General features: G+C 48.0%; 2 protein-coding genes across 15 annotated transcripts in view; both read left to right on the top strand.

Moving 5' to 3' along the window:
• Positions 1-9867, top strand: part of LOC114853171 (sodium channel protein type 4 subunit alpha-like) — a 69682-nt gene extending 59815 nt beyond the window's left edge. For all 4 annotated transcript variants that reach the window (XM_029146215.3, XM_055508069.1, XM_029146213.3 and 1 more), the window contains 5 exons: positions 1864-1917; positions 1996-2133; positions 2220-2324; positions 2396-2666; positions 3507-9867. In XM_029146215.3, the coding sequence (XP_029002048.1) occupies positions 1864-1917; positions 1996-2133; positions 2220-2324; positions 2396-2666; positions 3507-4837 (1899 nt within the window). In that variant the 3' untranslated portion in view covers positions 4838-9867. The remainder of the gene's footprint in view (positions 1-1863; positions 1918-1995; positions 2134-2219; positions 2325-2395; positions 2667-3506) is intronic.
• A 1338-nt stretch (positions 9868-11205) lies between these two features.
• On the top strand, positions 11206-25462 carry unm_hu7910 (un-named hu7910). 11 transcript variants are annotated; one of them, XM_055508074.1, is made up of 29 exons: positions 11215-11396; positions 12631-12797; positions 12872-12937; positions 13903-14088; positions 15436-15480; positions 15930-15998; positions 17769-17819; positions 17902-17928; positions 20334-20366; positions 20574-20648; positions 20786-20818; positions 20902-20937; positions 21272-21316; positions 21481-21513; positions 21641-21676; positions 21764-21808; positions 21887-21949; positions 22328-22360; positions 22435-22520; positions 22670-22756; positions 22960-23110; positions 23207-23343; positions 23423-23521; positions 23598-23687; positions 23811-23948; positions 24021-24156; positions 24328-24419; positions 24587-24720; positions 24807-25462. In XM_055508074.1, the coding sequence occupies exons 2-29, from the start codon at positions 12647-12649 to the stop codon at positions 24955-24957; spliced, it is 2328 nt and encodes a 775-aa protein (XP_055364049.1). In that variant the 5' UTR covers positions 11215-11396; positions 12631-12646; the 3' UTR covers positions 24958-25462. The 11 variants fall into 11 exon arrangements, with proteins under 11 accessions (XP_055364051.1, XP_055364053.1, XP_029001975.1 ...); XM_055508071.1 differs by having other exon boundaries at positions 20747-20818; XM_055508077.1 differs by having other exon boundaries at positions 11216-11396; positions 12653-12797; positions 20747-20818.
• The last annotated feature ends 126 nt before the right edge of the window (positions 25463-25588 follow it).

The following is a 25588-nucleotide window of genomic DNA, read 5'->3' as shown; positions in this document are numbered from 1 at the left end:
CTTTCGCTCGCTTTGTCTCCATTTGTCACATTTGCTTTAATTTCTTCCCACTGCCTGCCTTTGTCTCTGTCTGTCCATCATTTCTTCTCTCACTCTGCATCTGACCCACCTTTGCTTTATCAGACAAAAGCTGTTATAGTCGAAGTGAGAACCCAAAAGTAAAATGTTTCAACAGTCGTCTCCCAGTATCTGGTGCTGGTGACAAGAGGCTTTTCAGATTCTAAATAAGACACACTCACAATGTTTGAATCATGTTAAAAATGCAACAGGAGTTGCACAAAAAAACAAAAACCATGTTGCACTAACGAACAGTTGCACAGTAAAGTAAAAAATGAACAAACACGTGATTTAAACAACTTGTTCCTAAGTCTCATGTCCTGAATAAGTGACCAGACACTAAAACAGCTGAAGACAGTTGTGATTTTTTTTATTAATCCACCTTTAACTTTATGAACTCTTTCATTTCTGAATTTCCATTCTTCCTTTTGTTCCTTTTCACCTCTTGTTTTCCGTCCTGCATCACAGATGCCGGTTGCAGCCCACCTTTGCTTTCTTTCCATACCGGTCTTCATTTATGTCCCTCCTTCCTCCCTCTGTCTTTACTTCTCTCACTCTTTTCTTTCTCGCTCTCTGTCGCCCACCACGGGAGTCCTGAGAGCCTCCAATCAATCAGCGTCTGAGAGGCTTTTATTTTTAGAGTGACTTGAGCCAAGTGGGAGGGAGATGGAGAGATGGAGGGAGACGGAGGCTGGAGGAGAAAGTACAAGTGGTGTTAGGAAATTAAGGTTCGAAGAGCAGTGAAGGAAAAGATAATAATAATAATAACACAGTAGAGAGAGAAAGAGAGAGAGTGGAGAAGATGAGGGGATGGATAAAATGGAAGAAAGATGAGTGGCATAAAGGTGAGAGGTTGATATAAATGTCCAGCAGGAAAGAATGTGCAATAAAAGGACAAAAACACCAGGTAGAGAAGTTGTCATCTCTCCTCAGCCACAGAGAAGTTGAGAGTTGTCAGGCTACGGTCGCCTTGACTACGGGTTGCGCAGCATCACTTTGTGTTTGGATGGTCGGCACAGCAACGGTTGATGAGGGCAACCCTTCCATTAGCATCTGGAAATAGCTCTGGTTTACCGAGCTGTGGATCTGCACACGTCTGAGCCTGAGCCGGGAATTAGCTCATTCTGTTCTGTCACTTAATTATTATTTTCTGACACTTCAAAAGCTCTGAAGTGATGCCCCTATGAATAAAGGCAGCATGTTGACGGCGGCAGCGTGCTCAGTGGTTATGACAAGGTCTTAATGTAGAACAATACGTCTGACTAACGTACAAGAAGTCGTTCTACATTCAGCCTCATTCACGTCAAGTCCAGCCGAGCTGCTCAGAGTCGGCCTACAGCGTGTCTACCCTCATAACGCAGCTCCACAGGTGCCAGGATGCAGAGATGCTCAGTGGGGCTGGTTCTGACCCGGACCTAGAGTTTGGACCGGGTTGTCTCCTCAAATTCATTAACAGGAGCCAGTCCACATCTGTCATTCCCTCCACCTGCTCCTCGTTTCCCTCCCACAAACGGAGCTGCTGGCATTTGACGGGAACGGCGACAGCGTTTCCATGGCGCCCTGACTCTAAAACAGCTTCAAGATCCTTTTAGTTCATTCATTCAATAAAAGGCAGGAAATGTGCAGGAAGTGGTTAACGAAGACAGCAGCTTCATGCTTCAGCCCCAGACTGGACAGCCACTGAACAGCTGATCAGCCTCTCAGTCTCTGACCAGAAGGTCCAGTTCTGAGGACATTACGTCGAGTGTGTTTGTCCTGTTTGTGACGGTTCTGCTGAAAGGCTCTTGTCTGTGGCTTGTTTTTAAGGCCACGTTCAAAGGCTGGATGGACATCATGTACGCCGCCGTGGACTCCAGAGCTGTGAGTGCTTCACACCTTCAGACGCAGAGAAAGCGTCAGCTCCACACGGTAACTGACTCTTGGTGCTTTTCTCTCCAGATGGAGGAGCAGCCGATCAAGGAGGTCAACCTGTACATGTACCTGTACTTCGTCATCTTCATCATCTTCGGCTCCTTCTTCACCCTCAACCTGTTCATCGGCGTCATCATCGACAACTTCAACCAGCAGAAACGAAAGATGAGCACGAGAGCAGACGTTCAGTGTCCATGGGTGCAGGTCAGAGCAGGACGTGGTGCTAACAGCGTGTTGTCTGCTTTGTTTACTTAGGAGGACAGGACATCTTCATGACAGAGGAGCAGAAAAAGTACTACAACGCCATGAAGAAGCTGGGCTCCAAGAAGCCCCAGAAACCCATCCCTCGACCTCTGGTACCGGCTCGCTTTGGAACATTGAGTAGCAGCACACAGGCAGGCAGTCACTGCTGTGCTTCTCTTTGCAGAACCCCCTCCAAGGCTTCTTCTTCGACCTGGTTGGGAAGCAGGCGTTCGACATCATCATCATGGTGCTGATCCTCTTCAACATGATCACCATGATGGTGGAGACGGACGAGCAGTTGGCCCACATGGAGTACATCCTGAACAACATCAACCTGGGCTTCATCGTGGTCTTCACCGCCGAGTGCCTAATCAAGATCATGGCGCTGCGCTGCTACTTCTTCACCGTCGGATGGAACATCTTTGACTTCGTCGTCGTCATCCTCTCCATCGTGGGTGAGTTGAATGGAGACACTGCTACCGTTTGACCAGCAGAGGGTCAATGTTACGGTCTGAGCCAAGAAGCCAAAGGAAGCTCAAACGCTCCCCATAGCTCATGTCCCAGTTGATTCTTTGTGGATACAACATGACCATGATGAAGCATGTACCTGTGACCGTGTGGCTCCAGCTGATCTACAGGTGTGATGATTGTCTGATAACGGCCGTGCGAGGCGGCCTTGGTGTTTGCCTTGTACCAAGGCCCCGCTGGTCATACATGTATCACAGGCTCTGACACCGTCTGCAGAGGTGGAGGAGAGTGCAGCAGCAGCAGCAGCTCGTTTAGCCACGGCGGCACCGTTCATATTTCCTGTGCTCCGCTCCTCCTGTTAGCTTGACAAGATTGCATGTGTGTAATTAAGTGTGCGCTCAGACAAGGCTGCCTGAGGGAGGTGAAGGTAACAGCAGCAATCAGAGCTGCCAGAGGGCGGCCCCTGGAGACAAATCAAACATGATTGACCCGTTATATCAGCTGGAGGGAGTGTGTCAGGGGGAGAGAGGTGTCAGCGCGGGGCGGCTGCCGTGATGTACGACATGATGGTGATTCCCTCTCGACTCCCCCGCTCATCCCTCTCGCCTCAGCTCCCCGCAGGGAGACGTGTGGAGGCGCAGGGGGAAAGGCCAGAACCACGTATCGGGTTCTGAAACATCCAGGGTGAGAGCTTCCAGCTGACTCACAGGCCTGAAGCCTAGGCCTGCAGTGACCCGGTTCTGGTGGTTCTGTTGACCCCTGACGCTGTGCTTCTCTTTCTTAACCATCATCCTCGTTGTTATAAATGCATCTCTCCTGTTTTTCAGGCATTGTGCTCGCCGACATCATTGAGAAGTACTTTGTGTCGCCGACCCTGTTCCGGGTGATCCGACTGGCCCGCATTGGACGCATTCTGCGTCTAATCAGAGGCGCCAAGGGCATCCGCACGCTGCTGTTCGCCCTCATGATGTCGCTCCCCGCTCTCTTCAACATCGGCCTTCTGCTCTTCCTGGTCATGTTCATATACGCCATCTTCGGCATGGCCAACTTCGCCTACGTGAAGCGGCAGGCGGGCATCGACGACATGTTCAACTTCGAGACCTTCGGGAACAGCATGATCTGCTTGTTCCAGATCACCACGTCTGCCGGCTGGGACGGCCTCCTCAGCCCCATCCTCAACAACTCCCCCGAGGAGTGCAACCCCAACATCCCCCACACCGGCACCACGGTGAGGGGCAACTGCGGGAACCCGTCGGTGGGCATCACCTTCTTCGTCACCTACATCATCATCTCCTTCCTCATCGTGGTCAACATGTACATCGCTATCATCCTGGAGAACTTCAGCGTGGCCACGGAGGAGAGCACTGAGCCGCTGAGCGAGGACGACTTCGAAATGTTCTACGAGGTCTGGGAGAAGTTCGACCCCGAGGCCACGCAGTTCATCGAGTACGCCAAGCTGTCGGACTTTGCCGACTCGCTGTCGGAGCCGCTGCGCATCGCTAAGCCCAACAAGATCAAACTGATCTCCATGGACCTGCCCATGGTCAGCGGCGACAAGATCCACTGCCTGGACATCCTCTTCGCCTTCACGAAGCGCGTCCTGGGAGAGTCGGGGGAGATGGACGCGCTCAAGCAGCAGATGGAGGAGAAGTTCATGACGGCGAATCCGTCCAAGATCTCCTACGAACCCATCACCACCACTCTGAGGCGCAAACAGGAGGAGGTCTCAGCCACGGTGATCCAGAGGTGCTACCGCCGGCACCTGGTCCGGCGGCAGATGAAGGCCGCCTCCTACCTGTACCGTCAGATCACTACGCCGCGCCGCGCCAGGGACGGCGGCGAGGACACCGGCGATGCCATATTTGGGGAGGACGCTCCTGAGAAGGAAGGGCTGATCGCCGCCATGATGAGGGAGAACTACGGCTCCAGTTTGCTGGGGGTGGAGCGCTCTGCCACCGTTTCCTCCACCTCGTCCCCTCCGTCGTACGACAGCGTGACCCGGGCCACGTCGGACACCTTCCATCCCATCACGGTCACCGTGGAGACGGTCGTCGTCGACTCTGCCGTGGAGACGGTCGTCGTCGACTCTGCCGGCGGCGCAGGTGAGCAGTCGCCGCCTGTGGATGACGGCGACACAAGGCGGGACGAGGTGCCGTAGTGGAGCCAGGCAGCAAAAAATGTAGACGTGAGGAGATGCTCATGGTTACGTCTGTTCACTGAATGTACCACAGCTGAGGGACACGGAGGAGGACACGCTGTGTCCTGTTCCCGTGGAGTCCTGGACTCTTGGAAGCCCCGTCTGTCGACTCTGCCTTCGTTAGAGTCTAAGGAGAATCGGTTTGGCCTGTTGGCTAGAGTCTGAAACACTCATGACCTTTGACCTTAGACATACGAGGTCAGAGCTCATAAACACTATATCACAGATGTATTCATCATTTATAGGCCTTCCCACAGTTGGACACCTGGGTGTCCACAACAGAAGCAGTGACGACTTTCTGACTGGCTGAGACTCGAGAGAGAAGGAAAAACACTGACGCGATTTTAAGAAACGTTTTCGTAGTAAAAGTATAACTTTGTCGATGTTACCAGTCTTTTAATAGCGATCAATTATTACTGTTTTTTACATTTTTTTAGAGCAAGTTGAAGGCAAAAAATGAGCAGCCGCTCTCTTCTGATTGGCTCCAGCTGTGAAAAGTGGCTGAACTGACACGTTGACGCAGGCGAAAGAGAAAACCTCACAAACATGAATTTCCTTTTGCACTTTTGAGTTTACACATGCTGTCACTTTACTGCACCGGGCAAAGCCACACTGAGGAAGGGCCTGGGATGGATTTTCTATTTTTGCTTCTGAACCTTTGAGATAACACCAAAAACTGAAACAAGTGCACAACGAGATTTTCTACTTGGTCCTAGACTCTTCCAGCCTGTGTTTTGCCTGGTGATGTACTTCCCATGTCCCAGTTGAACAGAAGGTTCCTCACTGGTCGGTGACCTGCATGAATCAATTTATCAGCTAAATGGTCCAAATAATCCTCTAGCCGTTCCTAATCAATCCATATTCATCAACTCATATCATGACCGTCTGTGTATTTAATTCAGTGGTCGAGGTAAACGAAAGGAGCCAAATGGCGTTTTCACATTTCACCTCCTGAACCAGCGGATTCAGCTTTTTCACATCACCCGCTGTGATGAATGACCCACGTGGTGGGAGGTCGAGAGCTGCACACGAACTCGGTGCCGCGGCCCCTCAGGTCGCCGTGCCGTCGACTAGACCAGAACCCGACAATCAGCACATCATCATCATCATTGTGTGTCTGCCTGGGCGTGAGTCAGTGTCCTGGACAAGCCCGACCCGTTGGTGCAGAACCGGCTGAATGTGGGTCCTGGCTCCTGACGGAGCAGTTGACCCAAAAGCCACATGGCCGTGGGACCAGGATCCACTTGTGTTTCCTCAAAGGTTCAATTCAAATGAAGCAGATGATTCATCATGTGAGTCAATGAGACGATCAGAGTATTTGGGTTCTGGTAAAAGCACAATAGTTGATTCATTGATGGTCCAGAGAACGAGTCAAAATCGGCTGAAGATCCAAACGTATAAACTCATACTGGAGTCAGTGAACGGTGCTGCAGCCGACCAAGTTTTTCCACGACACTGATGAGATGAATCTTTTCCACTTCCTGCTTCCAGAGTTTATTTGAACATGTGGGAAAACAAATCGGTCAGTTCTGATGGGCTGATCAAGGGGTTTTACATATGAACGATCTTCTATGTTTCTGTTGCAGGGAAGTTGGAAGGACATGTTCTGTCATATTTGAATGGTTTACATTTGTTTGAGTAAGTGGTTCCAGAACAGAAGAAACAAAGCCGTTTAATTTATTCACCTATTTATTTATTTATTGGTTGCTCTAATAACCTGCGTCCTGGAGGAGACGACGGCTCTTTATCTATTTTGCACAGAGAAACAAAAACCAAACCGCGTCTAGCAATAACGGTTTGCCGACACCTTTTCGTAGTTCGTAGGTAGCTGGACTTCACACAAGCTTCTCGTCTGTGTCGTCCTGCCTCAGTTCCTAGGGAGAACTCAGCATGTGGTGAAGCTCGTCTTATTAGGATGCTTGGAACAAGCTCTCTCTCTCTCTGTCTCTCTCGCTCGCCCTGGGGATCCTTACTAAGCGCTTTCCTGGCACTGTCTGGACTCTATTTCTACTCGATCCCACGGAGAAGAGACGACCACTTTAGGTAAAGACACTGCTGAACTGTGCAGTTGAGCTGAAGGGCTGTTTTCAGTAGCAATAGAGCCAGAGCGTGCCTGCTACACATGAACCCAACTCTCCAAGCCATGTTCTGACCAAGCGCCTGACTGATGGACGGACTGACCTGGTTCTGGTCCACCCCTCCCCTCACTGCCACCGCTCAATAAGCACAGAGAGCTGATGGGTTGGTGACTCTGACTCACCATGATGTGCAGGGGAATAAATGGTTGAAAGGTGAAAACGACCATAAACACATGGTTTCTAAATGCTGCTTTTAAGTGAAAGATCAGGTTTCACTTAAAGACACATGCTTCTTTTCAGTCATTGATCATGGAAACACACCAAAGCACAGATGCTCCCACTGTTCATGCAGACGAGTCCTTCTCCCGTGTGGTTCCCAGGAGCGTTCACCTGAAGGCACCATTGAGCCCGGGTTGGTCTATCTGGACCCGGCTCTGGTTCCCCTGAGCACCAACCAGTCAAACGTGTGCTGTCCAGACCAGCCTCAGGTCTCTGTGCTTGACGTGCGGTGGGTCACGTGGGCACCGTGGCTCCTCCCTGGACCCTGAGCTCTGGGTCGGTCCGTGGGCAGAACCTCTGCTCCTTCCTGCCTTTTCTCCCCACTTTAAAAACCAAAAGCTGCTTCGTAATCAACCATGACGGAGGAAACGGTTTCATGTTCTTACTGTGTGATGAATGCAATACAACGGCGACGTGAATGGGCAGCGAGCGCCGCCGCTGCCTCTGGGTGGTTGGATTTGGTTTGTCCAGGCATCCTCTCACTGCTTGAACCACCATCGCCCCGTTTACACCGCCGCTGGTTTCACACTGGTTTGCACAGGTTGTGTCAGATCTCCAGCTTCATATCAGTTGGCAGAAAACTCATATCGTAAGAAAGTTGCCTTTTGCAGGACGGGTTGAGTCGTTCCTCCTGGCGCTGCTGATGAAGACACTGACAGTCACCAAATCATCCAGTTAACTTTAAGAAGGTGCACAAACATTAGAAGGTCAACATTTTGTGACGTCTTAGATTTTACAGAATAAAACAGCACAGCAACTGATTCAAATCATGTAAGTGTAAAGAGCAGGATTCCTCTGACTCCGTGTGCAGCAGGTGAAACCTCGGTGTAAAGGAGGCGACAGCTGTGCCTCAGTGCCCCGCCCTGGTGTGTTAGAGACATTCTACAGTACGACTATTATAATATGAATATATATAAATATATACTTTTTAGTACTTTGAGTTCATATACTTTTTAGTATTTTGCAAATACATGTCTCTGTATATAAAACAAAAGCCTCCTGTAATAAATGAGGAATAAATTTATTACTGACTCCGTTGTGATGGTTTTATTTGTGGCGTCATCAGATCAGCTGATGACTGAAATAATTAGGACGACAGATCATTGATTGGCTTTAGAATCGGAGCATAGTTGTTCCACCTCTACTCTACTCTGACTGTCCTCTGTGAACTGTCTTGTTGCCCTTAAGCAAGGCACTGAACTGAGAGACAGACAGAGTGCGTGTGACTTGTTTACTTGGTTACGTAACACATGCTCAGAGGGAGCCAGTGTTTCTCAGCATATGTGAGACGAAGCCTCTCCATCTGCTCGCATTATGACAACCAGGGTTCTGATGGTCCGGTCTTGTCTGGCCCACAGAACCCAGCTGCAGTGGCTTGTCACAAAATGTATCAAAGTGACAAACTGGTTGCTGGTTAAAATGCAGCTGGGTCACAGGCACACATTACACCAGTCCCTGTGGGTGTTTCCTCCAGTGGGCCTCACTGAGCCCAACAGAACCAGCAGCCAGATGGGCCTCGGTGTGAGACTGCTGTGTGTGTGTGTAAACAAGCCTGTTCAGAGCTGCAGCCACAGTAACTCAGTCACGTTACACATTCAATCCAGGTAAACAATCACTTACTGTCACTGATCAATAAAAACATTGAGGTCTGATTCATCTGTTGATGAGCTTCAGCTGCTTCTTAATCATGAGACAGAACATTTTCACCTGATCCTCCCAAACTACTGATTTACAGCGTATGCTTCTGTTTGCAGCCAGTATCAAGTATGTGGTGAACGAGCTTCACAGGCTCTGGAAGCTCGTCTCCTGGCTTCTCTCTGCTTCTTGGGATGAGAGTGTGACACTGGTCAAACCTAAACTCTATATGCAGCACATGTTCTCCGCTGTGAAGTCTTTATTCCACAGACGCTCTGTCTCCATCTTCTGGGACTCTGTGGTGCGCGTTCCCCGTCACCATGGCAGCTAGGTGCTGATGAGATCCCGTGACAATAGATGAGAAAGAGAAGCACTTCTCCGACCTCAGCCTCCAGAGACCAACACTCACAAACAAAGTCCAAGTGTTAACGAACGGATGCTTAGAGTCGTGTCCATCGTTCCTGACAGTTGAGGTTTGCTGACTTGTGTTTACGATGCTGTTTGCTTGGATTCGTGGTCATTACGGTCGGATGCTGACACAGAGACCAGGGCACATGTGTGCAGCTGTGGAGCTAAATGCAGGAGAAACTACAGGAAATATGGAAGCAATCACTCATTGGCTGAGAGAGAGTTAAGCAGGAGGGCTGTTAGTTGCAGAGTCAGCTGCTCAGCGTGTCACTGGGCTCCACTTATCTGCACACGCACAGATTATATAACAAAGATTGGTTATTACTGTTGATTTTGGTAGATGATGAGTTCAAAGCTGACACACCAGGAGTCAGCACAGTGTCGCTGCAACAGCACGTGAACACGCACTGCTTCACTTACAAACTCAGATGTGGATGGAGATGTTATTGAAGTCATTTATCTCTGTCTCTGTGTTCATCTTCATGTTCATTTTTATAAACCCACACTCAAGACATTTAAACAATTTAACAATATTGACCTTTGTATTGATTTGTGTGAATTGAATCAATAAATATATTGTGTTTTGATCTATGTTTATTTAAATTATTAGTATAAACACTGACAACCTACTTCTCCTGAAAAGGACAAAAATCTTGAGACAAAAAGGAAGAGAGGAGTGAAGGAGGCTGGAAGGAGCTGGATGTCAGACCCGCGCTAATTGTTTCTATTTTAGAGAGCAGAGCTGCTTTCAGACTGATTTAAGGAGAGTCTGTGTAAAAGTGGCCCAAAAACAAAGCAGAGCACCAGCTGACGCTCACTGATAACACACACACACACACACACACACACACACACACACACACACACACACACACACACACACACACACACACACACAGCTGGTGACGCAAACCCACCAAACGCATGGTTGTGTTTAATATCAATCTGCCTCATTTTAATTATTGTCACTTCTCCACTAGAGAAAAATATCTGAATCGTTAATAAACATTTAGATAGAGAGCAAGAGATAAGATAAGAAAAACAAAAGAGCAGAAGGACAGAGGTGACAGAGAAGTAGTGGAGTGATGCTGCCTCCTGCAGGGGATGTTGTGGCACTTCTCTCATCCTTCAACTGTAACCGGTGTGACAACATGCACCACAGGAGGAAGAGATGGTTTGATGACCAGCAAAATGGGCCATAAATGTGTCAGCAGTAGAGAAAACATGAGTCTGGCGAAGCTTAGTTTGGAGGAAAGTTGCATCCTCACTCAGTTACTGCCTTAGAGGTTAAGGAAACTCTAGACTGTACTGTCTTTACATCCAGAGCTTCCCTCTGTGCGCTGCCTCCTGCCAGACCACACAGCTGCTGCATGCAGACACCAGGCCTCTGTCAAACCGCACCAGCCCATCCACTAAGAGGCAGCACAACATATGTCCGTCCACCAGCAGCTCCAGACTCAAACTCTCAGTATGAATATAGTCATAATTCAGTCATTTAACAGCCAACCTAACGTCTCATCGTGAAATGTCTGTTAAGTGCATATTTTTAAATTGAGATATAAAAATTAAAAATATGATCCTTATCAACGATGCATGGAGCTCCACAACCAAATTATAAATATTTTACACAGAATAAACTGGAAAAAGACATGTTTACATTGTTACAATAAAAAGCTATACTGAAAAATAATGAATGTTAAAAAAAATATCATATTTTTCGGTCAGAAGAATGCCATTAAAGTTTATGAAAGTATAATTTTAATATCGTCCAGATGTTTCACTTTTGTCACATTTTTGCTAGTTTCCACAAAGTAACGAGAAGCAGCACCGCAACGTTATTGGTCCAAAGGCACGTAAACCCGCCTTGGCCCCGCCCATAAGCAGCGTCTGTGGTTCTCATTGGTGAAGCACGATGTCCATCGCGGTTACTATGGACTTTGGCTTTACTGGTATCCAGGTGAGGACGTGATTTTCGGTCCGTACGAGCAGCCGGAGAACGGAACACAAAAGCGGCCTGTGCTCCCTTTACAGTGACGTCAGCTTGTTGTTCTGTAGAACCCGTGGACCCGTTAACGAAGCCATGGCCCAGAGGAAGAACCCAAAAGCCCAGTCCAAGAGAGGTCAGTGGTTTTCGTGTCTGCTCGACGCTGCGGAGCGCTTCCGTGCGGCTCAGACACGACACGCTCCGCTCTTCGTTCGTGGTTCTCATGGTTCCGTCCAGACTAGAGCGTGTCCTGCGCCCTCCGTCACATCTCGCATTAACCAACCGACACGTTTAGTCAACGTGTGTTGAAACAAACCTGGTTTCTACGTGTTGTGGCGTTTGAGACGTCGCTGCGCTTTTCTTCATCTGGATCAACGAGGGATGAGTTTGTGCAGCGGCAGCATGCTAGGCTAAGTTAGCTACCGTTAGCAAGGTGCTAGCGGACAACACCTGCTGTGATTCCTACTGGCAGAAAGTTTACTGAGTTCAGTAAAACGTCCAAGCTTCAGTTACTGGTTATTGATGATGCACAGCTTCCTAATAAAACCTCTCTGATGAAGCGAAGATGCTCGAACTGTTGGATTAGAAAACAAGGTTTTATTCACAGCTTAATTCACTAACTGTATGAATCCCTGTAAGATTTTTACAATTTGTCTGGAAATAAGTAAGATTGTTGTTCACTTGTGTGTTTAAGCATTTAAATCAACATCGTCGCATAGACTCAGAAATGCAAAGTACTTTATTGTGTATGTGAAGGCAAATGACGGCAAGATAAACAAAGCCTGTTTGTCAGTGACAGAGGAGCAGCAGCTGGTTCTAAACACTAGCTAGTTTATAAGTAACTCTGCTTGTTATTTGACTCAGTGCTGGTCCAGTAAAGTAAAACTGGTAATCCTCCCAGACTAGTATTATACCATCAGCCTGACCACTTTCTGTTCTGGACCAGAACCGATCGCTGTTCAGTCCAGTGATATCTATTTCGTGAACATGAGCGTAGTAGAAAAGACGATCTGCTGCAGCTCAAACTCCCAACGTGACACCAGAGGAAGGCCATGGCAGCGTGGATGTCGGTCCACCCACGGACGTGTCAAGGTTATTTGGTGGCTGTTCTGTCCTCTCTGGTATCTGACCCACACTCACCGTCTGGCTTTGTCAGCTCTAATAATAGAGAGGGTCAGGTTCTGGACCAATGGACTCACTGTGGAGGTGGAGGAGGAGCTCTGTTGTTTTTCAGTGTTTCCTATTTGCACGACCAACCATTCATTCTTCCAGATTATGCCTAGTGTTTTTCCTCAAATTCGTCATTACAGTTTTTTTTAAAGCTAGTTTTGAGTCTGTCCAATCAGTTCCTGCTCTTTCTTTGGGCTCAGCTGAGACGTTCGTTTCATGCAGCGCTATCGCCGCTATGGTGCCTCCTCCTCGGCTCCTGTAGAAGAGGTGCATGCAGAGGATGAGGTGTCCACTGAAGAGGAGGTGTTTGAGCAGGACACAGAGCCACTGGTGGAGGGGGGAGGTCAGGCTGAAGTCCAGCAGACGGGTAAGAGTGCTGAGTTGACCTGGTTCGGTTCAGTTTGATCTCGCTTCATATCTGGACTGGTCTGGCCCGGTTAGGAGGTGTTACTAAGGACGGGGTCCAGCCGATGAAGGACGATCTGACACCTGCTGTGTCTGAGACAGGTGGGAAACGTCCATGAGCTTGGTTTGGTTTGTGTTGGTCGGCCTGTAGCTTGTTTGTGGAGTGGTCTGCATGCCGCCACTACAAGCTTCATTTAAGCTTTAACAGAACCTCAAGCAGCATGGATCCTTCCAGGTCAGACTTAAGACGTGCGTTTGGGTTGAGGAACATCATTGATGGGCGTCTTAGCTGTGAAAGGACACCAGAATTCATTTCCTTCGTTTTGGTCCATGTGCCAAGTCCTGCATTAACACTGCTCTAAATAAATCGTCCAGACAGAACGCGTTGTCACTGGTTGTATAACATCCATTAGAAGCTTCGCCGCATTGCTACCACCTAGAATCACAGCAAAGAAAACCTCACACTGCTGCTTTTAAAGACACTTGAATCTCTCTGTCTCAGTCTCCCTCTTTTTATGTTGGGGTTTCTGTTCCTAAGCATCAAGACATTAATTTTACCCAGTTTTGCAGCTGTTGTCGTCTCAACAATTTCAGTTTTGAGGACTGGAGGATGAACAGGTGTGTGTGTGTGTGTGTGTGTGTGTGTGTGTGTGTGTGTGTGTGTGTGTGTGTGTGTGTGTGTGTGTGTGTGTGTGTGTGTGTGTGTGTGTGTGTGTGTGTGTGTGTGTGTGTGTGTGTGTGTGTGTGTGTGCGCGCGCGCGTGTGTGAGGTCACATTGACTCTGTCACTCGCTCTTTTTTCAGGGTCATTCTGCCCTTTGTGCCCTGTGTTTTCGTTCTTCAGACTTTGCTGATGTTTAGAGTTTCTAATGTGTTTACTGTTGAATGGATGGTGTATTAATAGCCCACATTTCTCCGCATGTCTACTCACACAAGATAAGCCGTGTGATGGAGTTGAAGCTCAGCTGCTTCCAGCGTTGGTTGTGTTGTCGCTGCATGTGTTGCTGTGTACGGTGTATAAACCATGTGTCACAAACAAATCACGTTGACATGCATTTAATCCACCAGAGGCCAAGAATCATCCAGTGGAAAGCAAGAATGGAAAGAGGACAGAAGGAGGAGGTGGCGGAGGAGACACAGGCGGAGGTCCCAAGTACTCTATGTTTACCTGGCTGGTGGTGCTGGCTCTGCTGGGAGTCTGGAGCTCTGTGGCTGTGGTCTACTTCGACATCGTGGACTATGACAGTGTCATTGGTGAGTAATGTGTTTAGTGACTGTGTAATACTCATACTGGACAGATGCCATGACTGACTGGTGCCAGTGTTTCATTAACATCAGGGGAAATAAACAAAAGTGCATTAAGCAGCTAAGGAGAAACAGCTGGTACGGTGCAGAGCCATTAGTCTTCCAGGAGTCTGGAAGGTCAGGTCAGAGTCTGGCTCCTGGATGATGAAGCACGACGACGATTCTTGACAGCGTGGATCTGTCACGTTGTCGCTGAGGTTCTCACACACTCAGATTGTTGGTTTCATACAGGAAGTCACCTCTTCTTCATGTGGTTTCAAAAGACGCCTCGCTCTGTCTGGCTCAGACTAAAACATGACCATTTGCACGGAATGTGCCACAGTCCACAGACACATGTGTGTCTGTGTCTACTGATATGAACCCAATATGAACCCAGCATCGCTTCAGCAGAGGCATTGTCTCCTGGAATGAAGGAGCTACAGATCTGTTCTAATGCATCTCTACATCCCAAACCTTGTCTTATGGATGCTGCTTCTGTATTTGCCCCAGTCTACAGTGAAGTATCTTAATTTGTAGAAGCATAAATCGGGCTGATCTGTGTTTCTACTTGGCGTGTTTCACAGAGTTCACTTTAGTAAACATACAGCGCTGAAGCCTTTCCCCTGGTAACTGCATCGCAGCTTACGAGGTAGATGAGTCTTGACTCGTCATTAGCGTAACAGACTAAAGAGTCGCAAACTGCAGCTCCTCTGGTCGTCTTCTCTGCTTCTTCCTTCTTCTCACTCGCACTGAGAAGCTGCTTGAGGTTTCACACCTTGTGGCTTCGTATATCACGCGTCAGTCAGGTCACGGCTGCACCTCTGATCATGTTTTGTTACTGTGGATATAGAGCCAGTCAGACTTGTGTGAGCTGATAAGTCAGTAAACAGACTGGGTTTATCAGTGCAGAATGTCCAGGAGCTCTCTGATGGATAATTACTGCAGTCAGTAAACATGACAGTGAGCTGATTCTACCTTTTTTATGGACCTTTGTAGACACAAACGGCCCCTTTACAGGAACAAGCCTCAGTCTTTGGTGCAGTCCCTGACAAGTAAAAGCACACAGACCTCATTAGATTTCATACTAAGTATCTGATTATTACCTGCTTCCAGTCATGTGGTCCTTTCAGACTTTTTTGCCTATTAACGCTGTAATGTCTCTGCATGGATGCGTTTCACAAATAGACCCAGCATCATTTAACCCAACATGGAAGCTTAAATAAGAGTGGGACTCACTGATTGCAATGTGCATTGTGTGTCTTCCTCTCATGCTTCTGTCCTCATTCCTTCTTGTCTTCCTCTTCTCTCTGCATGCAGCCAGAGCTAAGGAGTTTCATATGAACTTTTCCCAAGTTTTACAAGGTATGGGTTCAAGATTTCAACATCGACTGAGCAGGAGGCTCCTTCATGCTTGCTTTGAGAGTCACATTACCGTGTCATAGTCAAACACTTCATTGTGTGTCTATCAGGAGAGAAGCACAGAGACAGCTTCCGTTCTGGTGACATTAGTTGTGTGGTAGCGTCTCAGACGTTGTGGGTTCACCACATCCTTCCTCATGCTGAAGCTGACATGAAAGCCTCAGAGCTCAGACTGTGACTTCACCTCATTGGTTGGGTTGTTTTAGAACAACTTTAGTAGATTATTAGTCTTTCAGCCTAATAAGCTGACAGTCAACAGTAAATCAAGTGAGGGCCGTGATTGTTCACTGGTTCCAACTAGTAGATCAGTGTCCATCTCCTCTTCTTTATCATCATTACTATCCTGTTCTCTGTGCCTGTGATACTGCTTCACCCTCCTGCTCCTTTTCTAGGTAAACTGACGGCCTACGATGCCGATGGCGATGGCGACTTTGACGTGGAAGACGCTAAAGTTCTGCTTGGCAAGTCCCCTTTGGTTCCTCTCTTCAGTTTCTGCCTGTATGCCTGACTGATGTGGTTCACAGCAGTGTAACAGTACCTCTGCTAAAACGGGAAGCATCTACTCATGATGAATGAGGTCAGGTCCTTTGGTAAATGAGCCTCAGTTCATGTGTCTCACATTGTTCTGGTACAATGAACATTTCTGGGCTTAAGAAATACTAAGAGCAAAAATAAGAGAACTATTGAGAAGTGTAGAGCTAAAAGCACGGTCCTTTGATTGTTAGAGAGCCAGGTAAACTCACACTGTAATTCCACACAAATCCAATTTGAAAGCAGAGTCCATAGAAAGGCTCAGTTTAAGAGAAGTTAAATGGGATCTTACTGTTTTTGGTCTTAGGTTGGTTTGTACGTCTATAACTCATGATTTTTCTCCTTGTCCCGTATCATCATCATCATCATCTCTCTTGTTTTATCCTCTTCTTCTCTCTTTCTTTATGCCATCTTCCTCCTCCTCCTTGTTTTACTGTGTCTGGCAGTTCTCTCCTTGGTTCCTTCATCCTTAACCCCTCCACCATCTCCCGTCCCAACTGTTCTCCTTTCCTCCCTTTCTCTCTTTCGTCAGGCTTGACCAAAGATGGCGAGGGTAGTACGAACGCAGAGTCGCTTGAGGAGGTTCTTAATATTTTAGCAGACGAGGGGTCTGATTGGATCTATGGCTTCTTCACCTTCCTTTATGACGTAGTGTCTTCACCTGTAGAACGAGGTGCGGAGGAGGAGGGGACAGAGGCAGCAGCTGAAGGGCAGAAGGGGTTTGATGTGACCTCGTCCACTGAGGAGGAGGTCAAAGGGGTGATTCTGGATCTTTAGAACCAATAGGAAAGGAGGCAGAATCATAACCTGTAACAAGGCTTCCTGGCCCCACTCCAGAGCGATGAGAACCACGTGTTACAAGAGGGACCGGCCAGGGTGGAGGACAATAAATGTCATTACATCTATCTGCATCTGTGTGAAGACAACAGCAAACATGCATCAACTGAATCAAGTGTAAAAACAAAGATCCATCATTTATAGAAAGCACTTCCTCTCCTGAGCTAACACGCTTCGCAATAGTATGAATATGAAAACTAAATGTTAGACACCAATGGGGAAAAATGACTAACATGATGGAAGAAGACTTGTCCTGAGACCTAGACGAGCGCTTCTTTACTGCATCATGAAAGTGAAAGCAGAGACAAAAACAGAGTTACTGCCGGTTCTGAGGTTCTGTGACCAAATGAACGGTGACAGACTGAACCACTGACGCTCTCGCTTCCTGGTGATGCTGATCTGTCATTTTACTCAGTGTGGCTGATTTGTGTTTGAAACTGCAGCTGATATTAAACAATGCATACGCTTATTAAAGTTATTCCAAGTGGTCGACAGTGTTTTCTGACAGCGGCACCACTGCAGTTCTCAGTGGTCGTGGTGTAAGGACAGATTTAGAATGGAGAGGTCAGGGCGGTGGCGAGTCGTGCTGAGCAGAGCGTTAGAATAAAGACAGATCAGATGAGGGTAGAATTGGCTTATGTCTGCGTGGGTCTACATCCCAGAGCTCGGAGCCTCAGAGCCTGTGGCTGGTTGGACCCCTGAGGTTCAGAATCGAACCCACAACCTGATTAATCCACATCAAGCTCTTACCACCTGCAGCTACTTCAATACGTTTGAATCACAGTGTTACTGTGTGCGGGGGCTGAGTGGACGGAGAGAACAGCTGCTCGTTGTTTCAATTGTCTTATTGTTTGTTGGTTCAGATGAGAAGAAGTTAAGAGCTTCTGGCCTGAGGAGGAGCAGGCTGAGAACAGGTACAGAACAATGGTCCCGTGTGGGATGAGCATGTGCCTCCACCTGTATGACCTCTTGACGCATCTGCTTTACAACTTGTAGTTGAAACGAAGGAAGAGAAGAAGAAAGGTAAAAGTGAAGCTGTTGTTCACCTGCATGACTGAAAAACTAAACCAGGCTCAGCCTGAGGACGCGTTGTGGACACGACGGCACCGCTACTTGTGGTGAATTGTGCCCTGCGGCCTGCCACAGTCCAGGCTGGTTCCCTGGTTCTTGGGTATAAACCTCCAGTGTGTCCTGGTCTGCTGATGGCTCCACACCTCCCTCACTTACATGAAACTTCTAGTCAAACACTGATTCATCCTAGAAGCTGAGATGTTAGCGGCTAAAACTGCTTCAGCTGCTTTGGGTTTGTGTGACCTTACCATTAATCCTGGTGTTGTGATGTGGACTCACGCCTGCTGGTTTTCACTGTGTGATTACTCAGCATGTTTTATTCGTGCTTCTGGGTAAAAGTTGTTGATAAATTGAGCATTGACCAGTTTAACATTAAAACCTCAGACCATCCTGTCCAAGGCATCAAACTGCGCTCGGCTCTGAAGGAAGAGCTCCGGATGATACACGAGAAGATGGAGGCCAAGAGAATCGCTCGCATAGCTCTGGCTGAGATCAAGGCCTTACTGGCTGAACATGAAGAAGAGGAGGCAGCCTGGGCGATGAAGATGAAGAAGCTAGAAGCAGCCCAGGAGCAACTGAAGATGGACCGAGAGAAAGAAGAGAAGGCAAGAATTCAGAAAGAAAAGGATCAAAAGGAAAGAACTGAAAAAGAGAGGATGGAGAAGGAGAGAATAGAGAAAGAGGAGATAGAGATGGAGATGCAGGAAAAGGAGAAGATGGAGAAGGAGAGAATACAGTTGGAGAAGGCAGAAGCAGAGAGGCTGGAGAAGGAGAAGATGGAAAGAGAAGCTAAGGAGAAGGCAATAAAAGAGAGACTAGAAATGGAGAGACTGTCTAAAGAGAAGGCAGCCAGAGAAGAGAGGGAACGTTTGGAGCGAGAGAAGATGGAGAAGGAGCAACAGGAGAAGGAAAGACTAGAAAGGGATAAAGCGGAAAAGGAGAGACTAGAGAGGGAACGAACAGCCAGAGAGAGGATGGAGAGAGAGAAGGCAGAGAAAGAAAGAACAGAGAGAGAGAGGGCTGAAAAGGAGAGACTAGCGAGGGAACGAACAGCCAGAGAGAGGATGGAGAGAGAGAAGGCAGAGAAAGAAAGAACAGAGAGAGAGAGGGCCGAAGAGGAGAGACTAGCGAGGGAACGAACAGCCAGAGAGAGGATGGAGAGAGAGAAGGCAGAGAAAGAAAGAACAGAGAGAGAGAGGGCCGAAGAGGAGAGACTAGCGAGGGAACGAACAGCCAGAGAGAGGATGGAGAGAGAGAAGGCAGAGAAAGAAAGAACAGAGAGAGAGAGGGCCGAAAAGGAGAGACTAGAGAGGGAACGAACAGCCAGAGAGAGGATGGAGAGAGAGAAGGCAGAGAAAGAAAGGGCCGAAAAGGAGAGACTAGAGAGGGAACGTGTTGCTCAGAACAGACAGAGACTAGCCAGAGAGAAGGAGCAGACGGATAAAGCAGAAAGAACTGTTGAGAAGGACAGATCAGAGAAAGAGAAAGCACACAAGGAAAAAGTAGAGAAGGAACGGATGCTGAGAGCGAGAGAGAGACCGGCCCGGGAGAAAAAAGGAACAGAGCCAGAGCGTTTAGGAGCCAGGCTGGAGAAGGAGCTGCTGGACAGACAGAGGCTCATCAGAGACGAAGCCAAGGAGGGACCACGGAACGCCACCAAGAGACCGGCGCCTCCAGGACGGAGAAACGCTTCCCAGGCCACAGGAAGGGCCTCGACAGTGAGGAGGGAGACGGGGGGCAGGAAGTGATGCTAAAGGAAGGACGAGCTGTCAGCGTGTGGTCAGAAGCAGTGTGTTGGACGTTGTGTCTCCTATAGAACCTGGTGATGACGTTCCTTAGGTCTGCACTGTCCTGACGAGCAGCTCCACAGACCAGCAGCTTCATATGTGGCTTTTATTCTGTCACTTCTGGATTTGAATAAATAAACATGTTTAAGACTTTGTCTCATACCTGACGTCTGTTATGCTGCAGTAGTCATGTGTCCTGGTTCTGGTACTAGTTCTGGTCCTGGTTCTGACCTCTTAGCTTCAGAGGTGCTGTTGCTACTCTGACCCACGTCTCTCAGGCAAACGCAGGCGCTGGGTTTGTGTACTGTCATACTGTACCATTACACAGATTAATAATGAATCAGCACAACTGACTGGGAAACATTTGGATTGATGGTCTATATTATTTACAGGTACAGATTTATGATGTTTCATGCAGAATTAATACAAAATACTCAGATTTTCCTACTAATCAATAAACAGTAACTCATGGTACAGATGAATCTGAGTCTATGTGACACCACAGTAAAACCGTAGGCGGGTCATGTGTGTTACACTTTGACCAAGTCTAAACTTCCCACCGCTCAACAGGACTGAAAGCAGAAAGACAAGAGCAGGAAGCAGGTGAGACAGGCACACACACACACACACACGTGGTCTGTTGTCAGCCGACACCTGAGGAACCTGTGAACTCAGGCCTCTTACCTGATCACACCTCACGCTGACAAAGCCTCACATCAACTCCACCCTGCTTCAGCTTCACACGCTGATATCTGACACTGTTACAATCAATAGCAGACTTTGTGACGCTTGTTTGTCTCCAAACTAAAGAAAGCAGTCAACATGTGACTGAAACAGGAAGTGAGCAAGCTGTAGGACCAGAGTCCACATCACCTGATGCAACGGGTGAGTGATGCTAAAAAAGCAAGTTCAAACATTAACACTGATTGAATTCAAATTTACCTGCTCTCGGATCTCGAGTATTGGATTATTGTTTCATGAAGGTTCAGTGGCTGATTTCCTGACTTTAAACTCGTTTCCAGAGCGTGAAGCCCTGCTTCTCCAGGACGGTGCAGGTACGACAGCAGCCTTCCTCCATTAGCTAGCGTGTGTTCTGATTTGTGGTGTGGCTAACGGCTCCTGTCTGTGTCGGCTCCAGACTCTGGATCTCAGGATGTGGAGTCTGAAATCCAAGGTTAGTCCTGAAGAGCTGTTGCCTCTCACATTCTTCAGCTTAGTTTGCTACAACAAACCTAATCTTAAAACTGAATGTTAAGATTGTTATTTAACATCAGAACAAATAAGACAGGAGCTGCAGGTCCTAAACAAAGCAGCCTGGCGGGAGACATTTAACTTGGAAATGACTCATCTGAGCATGTTTGGATTTATGTGACCACTGTTGTTCCAGTCATACGTTGTCAGGGCGACTGTGGTCTCCTCAGGTTTGTTAAGGTGTTCTTAACTCCACCTGCTGTGATCCTGTTCTATGAGCTGATCACCTGATGTCATTGTGTTAACTCTGTCTCCAGCTGCCGTCTCCCTCCCTCCGGTGCTGGACAACAGCTTTGTTCCAGGTTAGTTAAGCACAGCCCGAGTTATGAACTGAGGATGAAGAAGTTAGTGTAAGAACCTAATAAAGCTTTAGAGGTGAACGTTCATCCTTATGGTTGGTCTCAGTGTCTTGTCCTGTTATGACTCATCCTGCTGCTGCTCATGCTCATTTGTCTTTTTGCTTTAGAGGAGGAGACCGACTCAATTGACACCACTGGAGGTGAGAACGCTGCCATTTACTGTCTGTTAGCGTAGGTTGTGTCCAGGTCAGCAGGCCTGGAAATATCTGCACCAGTTCTTTGTCCAGTAGTTGGAGCTGTGAACTGTTCTGTGTGTTTCTGTTGCAGTTCTACTGAAGGATCCAACGACGCAGGGCAGTGTAGGTGGGTCAGAGTCAGAACAGAACCACCCACGTAGATCTGCTACAAGTAGACTGAGTCCTTTGTTTTGTCTCTGTCTTCGTTTTGCAGCCGAGTCTGAACGTTTGACGAGCTCCACGTTAACAGATGAAGCAGGTGCAGCACGAGCAGCAGCTCACAGTGAGTCTGTTGGAGTAGGACACAGGTTTCATTCAAGTATTATTATTCCATTAGAGAAACAGCCTGAGCCTCCAGCAACAGCAGAACCACAGATGGAGACGAGACCAGACACTCCAGGTGAACACACACACACACACACACACACACACACACACACACACACACACACACACACACACACACACACACACACACACACACACACAGTCAGGGCTGCAGGGCTGATGCTGCCTCTTGCGTCCTAATGTTTAACTAGGACTGAGCAGCAGCATCTCCACTGGTTCAACCACCTTCTGTAGTAATCTAAATCTAAATATGCTGAAGCTTAAACTGTGCTCTTAGACCCAAATCTGCAGTGGGGCTGTGATCATGGTCTTTACTTGAGCTCTGCTTCATCAATTATTGTCCTAAAGGTCTTCAGTTTTTTCACTGAGAAGCATATGATGTGTCTTCTTTGCCTGTTAAAGCTTTAAAACTTTCTCTTCTCTGAAACAGAGACACGGCCTCAAGAGAAGTTAAAAGAAAAAAGTCAGTCAATTGCTAAAAGCTGAGATTCAATTCATAAGTTGTTCCGCTCACTTTTTGTTTTTTGTTTCTTCCAGTGAAAAAGAAGAAACCAAAGTTGTTCAATAAGTTTGATAAAAGCATCAAAACAGAAATCGATGCTGCCGAGAAGCTTCGAAAGAAGGTACCGCCCTGATTCACCCAGTCACAGCATCCATTCATCAGCTCGTCTGTTGGTTCTGCTATGTTTGATATTTAAACTAAAAATAAACATGACTTTACAAATATTGCATCTAGAGCTGAGTTCCTTGTTCTGCTGCTGTGTGTCACTAGGGGAAGGTGGAGGAGGCTCTAAAAGCGTTTGAGCAGCTGGTGCAGCAGTATCCACACAGTCCACGCGCTCGCTACGGAAAAGCCCAGGTACCGAGGAGGTTCTGGTTCCACAGCCACTACAGCACGGGCTAGGAACCACCATGACTGTGTGTGTGTGTGTGTGTGTGTGTGTGTGTGTGTGTGTGTGTGTGTGTGTGTGTGTGTGTGTGTGTGTGTGTGCGTGCGTCTGTGTGTGTGTGTGTGTGTGTGCGTGCGTCTGTGTGTGTGTGTGTGTGTGTGTGTGTGTGCAGGCAGAGGACGACCTGGCTGAGAAGCTGCGCAGCAATGACATGCTGCAGCGAGCCATTACCAGCTACAGAGAAGCTGCTGAGCTTCCTGATGTGACCTCTGACCTGCTGAGAGCTGCACTGAAGAGACGAGCTGAGAGACAGCAGTTTCTGGGTAAATATGGAAAAACTTCACACACCTTAGGTCAGTGTAATGGATTATATAACTCTCACAACCAGCACTGGTCAAACTGCTCCTTTTCTGTTCCAGGTCGGATCCGTGGCTCTCTGGCGACTTTGGAAAAGTTGGTCCAGGTCTTTCCAGATGACATCAGTCTAAAAAACGATCTAGGAGTCGCCCACCTGCTGATTGGAGACAATAAAGGCGCAAAGAAGGTCTATGAGGAAGTGAGTGTGTTGTGGGGTCTGAGCTCATGAAGACGCTGGTTGTTGATCAGGTTTAATGACATGACTTTTTGTACCTCAGGTTCTGGCAGCTGCTCCAGCCGACGGCTTTGCTAAGGTTCACTACGGTTTCATCCTGAAGTCAGAGAACAAGATTGCGGAGAGCATACCATACCTCAGGGTAATTAGGCAGTGTGTGTAGCTCAAAGAAACAGACGAGGCGTTTGCTGACTGGTGGCTGTGTGCTCCGTCTACAGGAGGGTTTGGAGTCCGGTGAACCCGGGACAGACGATGGGCGCTTTTACTTCCACCTGGGAGACGCTCTGCAGCGAGTCGGGGACGACAGCGTGCGTAACCAGGGCCCAGTCCGGCTTGTTTGCTGTGTTTGTTGTATGAACTCAGAGGCAGAGCTTTAAGCTCCCGCTGAGCAACGGCGCTAAACCTTTACTTAAAGCTGGTTGTGTGTTCAGGCGTATGACTGGTACGAGCTGGGTCACAAACGTGGCCACTTCGCCTCCGTGTGGCAGAGGTCTCTCTACAACGTGGACGGACTGAGGGCTCAGCCCTGGTGGACAGCTAAGGAGACAGGATACACTGACCTGGTTAAGGTGCGCTGCCAGCGGAGACGTGTGTGTCAGGAAAGGTTCTGCTGCTCATCATATTCACCTTTGTGTTTTTAGATGTTGGAGAGAAACTGGAAGACGATCAGGGATGAGGCCTTGGCCATGATGGACCAGAACACTGGGGTGTTCATGCCTGAGGAGGAGAACCTGAGAGAGAGAGGGGAGTGGGGCCAGTACACACTGTGGCAGCAAGGTGGGTTCTGTTCCACGTCCAGCTCCGGTACTGAAACACTAAACCAGAGATTCTAGGGAAAAGGAAACAAGCTGACACTGCTCTGTTCTACAAAGAACGTATACGGATCCGTCCCCCAACCAAACACATGGACCTAATTAATGCAACCTTTCTGTTGTTACCTTTTTCTAGGAAAGAAAGTTGGGAACTCGTGTCAGGGCGTCCCAAAGACCTGCTCATTGATGGAGCGATACCCTGAAGCTACAGGCTGCAAGAGAGGCCAGGTACAGCAGCATGTCAGCCAGTGAGCAGCGGTGGATGCGTTTGACTGTGATTTCCTCCTTTGTCTTATCTTTGAGGCTGAGGATGGGTGTGTGAAGGCAGGCGTCAGTTTAGTGAAGAGTCAGTGCGTGTTCTAACCGGCTCCTGTCTCCATTTGAACTGCGTTCAGATTAAGTTCTCGGTCATGCAGCCTGGGACTCACGTATGGCCTCACACTGGACCCACCAACTGCAGGCTGAGGATGCACCTTGGCCTCGTCATCCCCAAACATGGATGCAGGATCCGCTGCACCAACCAGACCAGGTGCTCTCACTGTCTTCCTGTTGACTCTAAACGTGTTTCCCTCAGTGGCTGATGTCTCTTCCATCATCCTCTTATCTTCATCACAGGGAGTGGGAGGAAGGTAAAGTCCTCATCTTTGACGACTCCTTCGAGCACGAGGTCTGGCAGGAGGCCGACAGCTTCCGCCTCATCTTTATCGTGGACGTCTGGCACCCGGAGTTAACGCCGTACCAGCGCCAGACTCTGAGTCCCATTTAGATCAAGTCCAGGTTTCTGGACCTGGTAAGAACCTTACACAGCCTTAGAAGACTGACTGACCGACTGGCTGCTGCTGCTTCTCTGGATAAAACTCTTAAACTCTGAGTCATCGAGGGAGTTTGACCTACAGAATAAAACATTTGTTCTGTTGATGAGCTAACATCAGACGGACAGACTCAGGAGGTTCAGATCTGGACCTAATACTACTGACTCCACAGCCTGAACACACGGTACTCATTCTAAGGTCCCACATTCATCCAGATCATGAGGAAGTTAGAGTTTATGTTCCTGCCATGGGAATTATTTGGGAACTTGACTTTATAGTAAAACACGCCTCACTGATGTTAAAACACTACAACAGAGGAACTGTTCTGATTCAAATGAAGCAAGTCACTAACAGTTTAACGAGGCCTTAACCAGGTCAGTGTTTGCACAGTGACACGTAACACCAGATGTTATAAAAGAGGGTTTATATTTGTATTAAAAATAAAAAAACTAAAGTTTATCTTCTTTATCATGCGATCTGTTCATTTTGGCAGTTTGTGTTGAGGTAGCACGGTGTCATTCATATAGTTTAAACCAAGAAGCAGATAAACCAACATTCTTTACACAGATGCATTATTACTCCAAG

The sequence above is a fragment of the Betta splendens genome, chromosome 4 (assembly GCF_900634795.4).
Source record: "Betta splendens chromosome 4, fBetSpl5.4, whole genome shotgun sequence".
Classification (NCBI taxonomy): Eukaryota; Metazoa; Chordata; class Actinopteri; order Anabantiformes; family Osphronemidae; genus Betta; species Betta splendens.
This window is presented reverse-complemented; position numbering and strand designations above follow the sequence as displayed.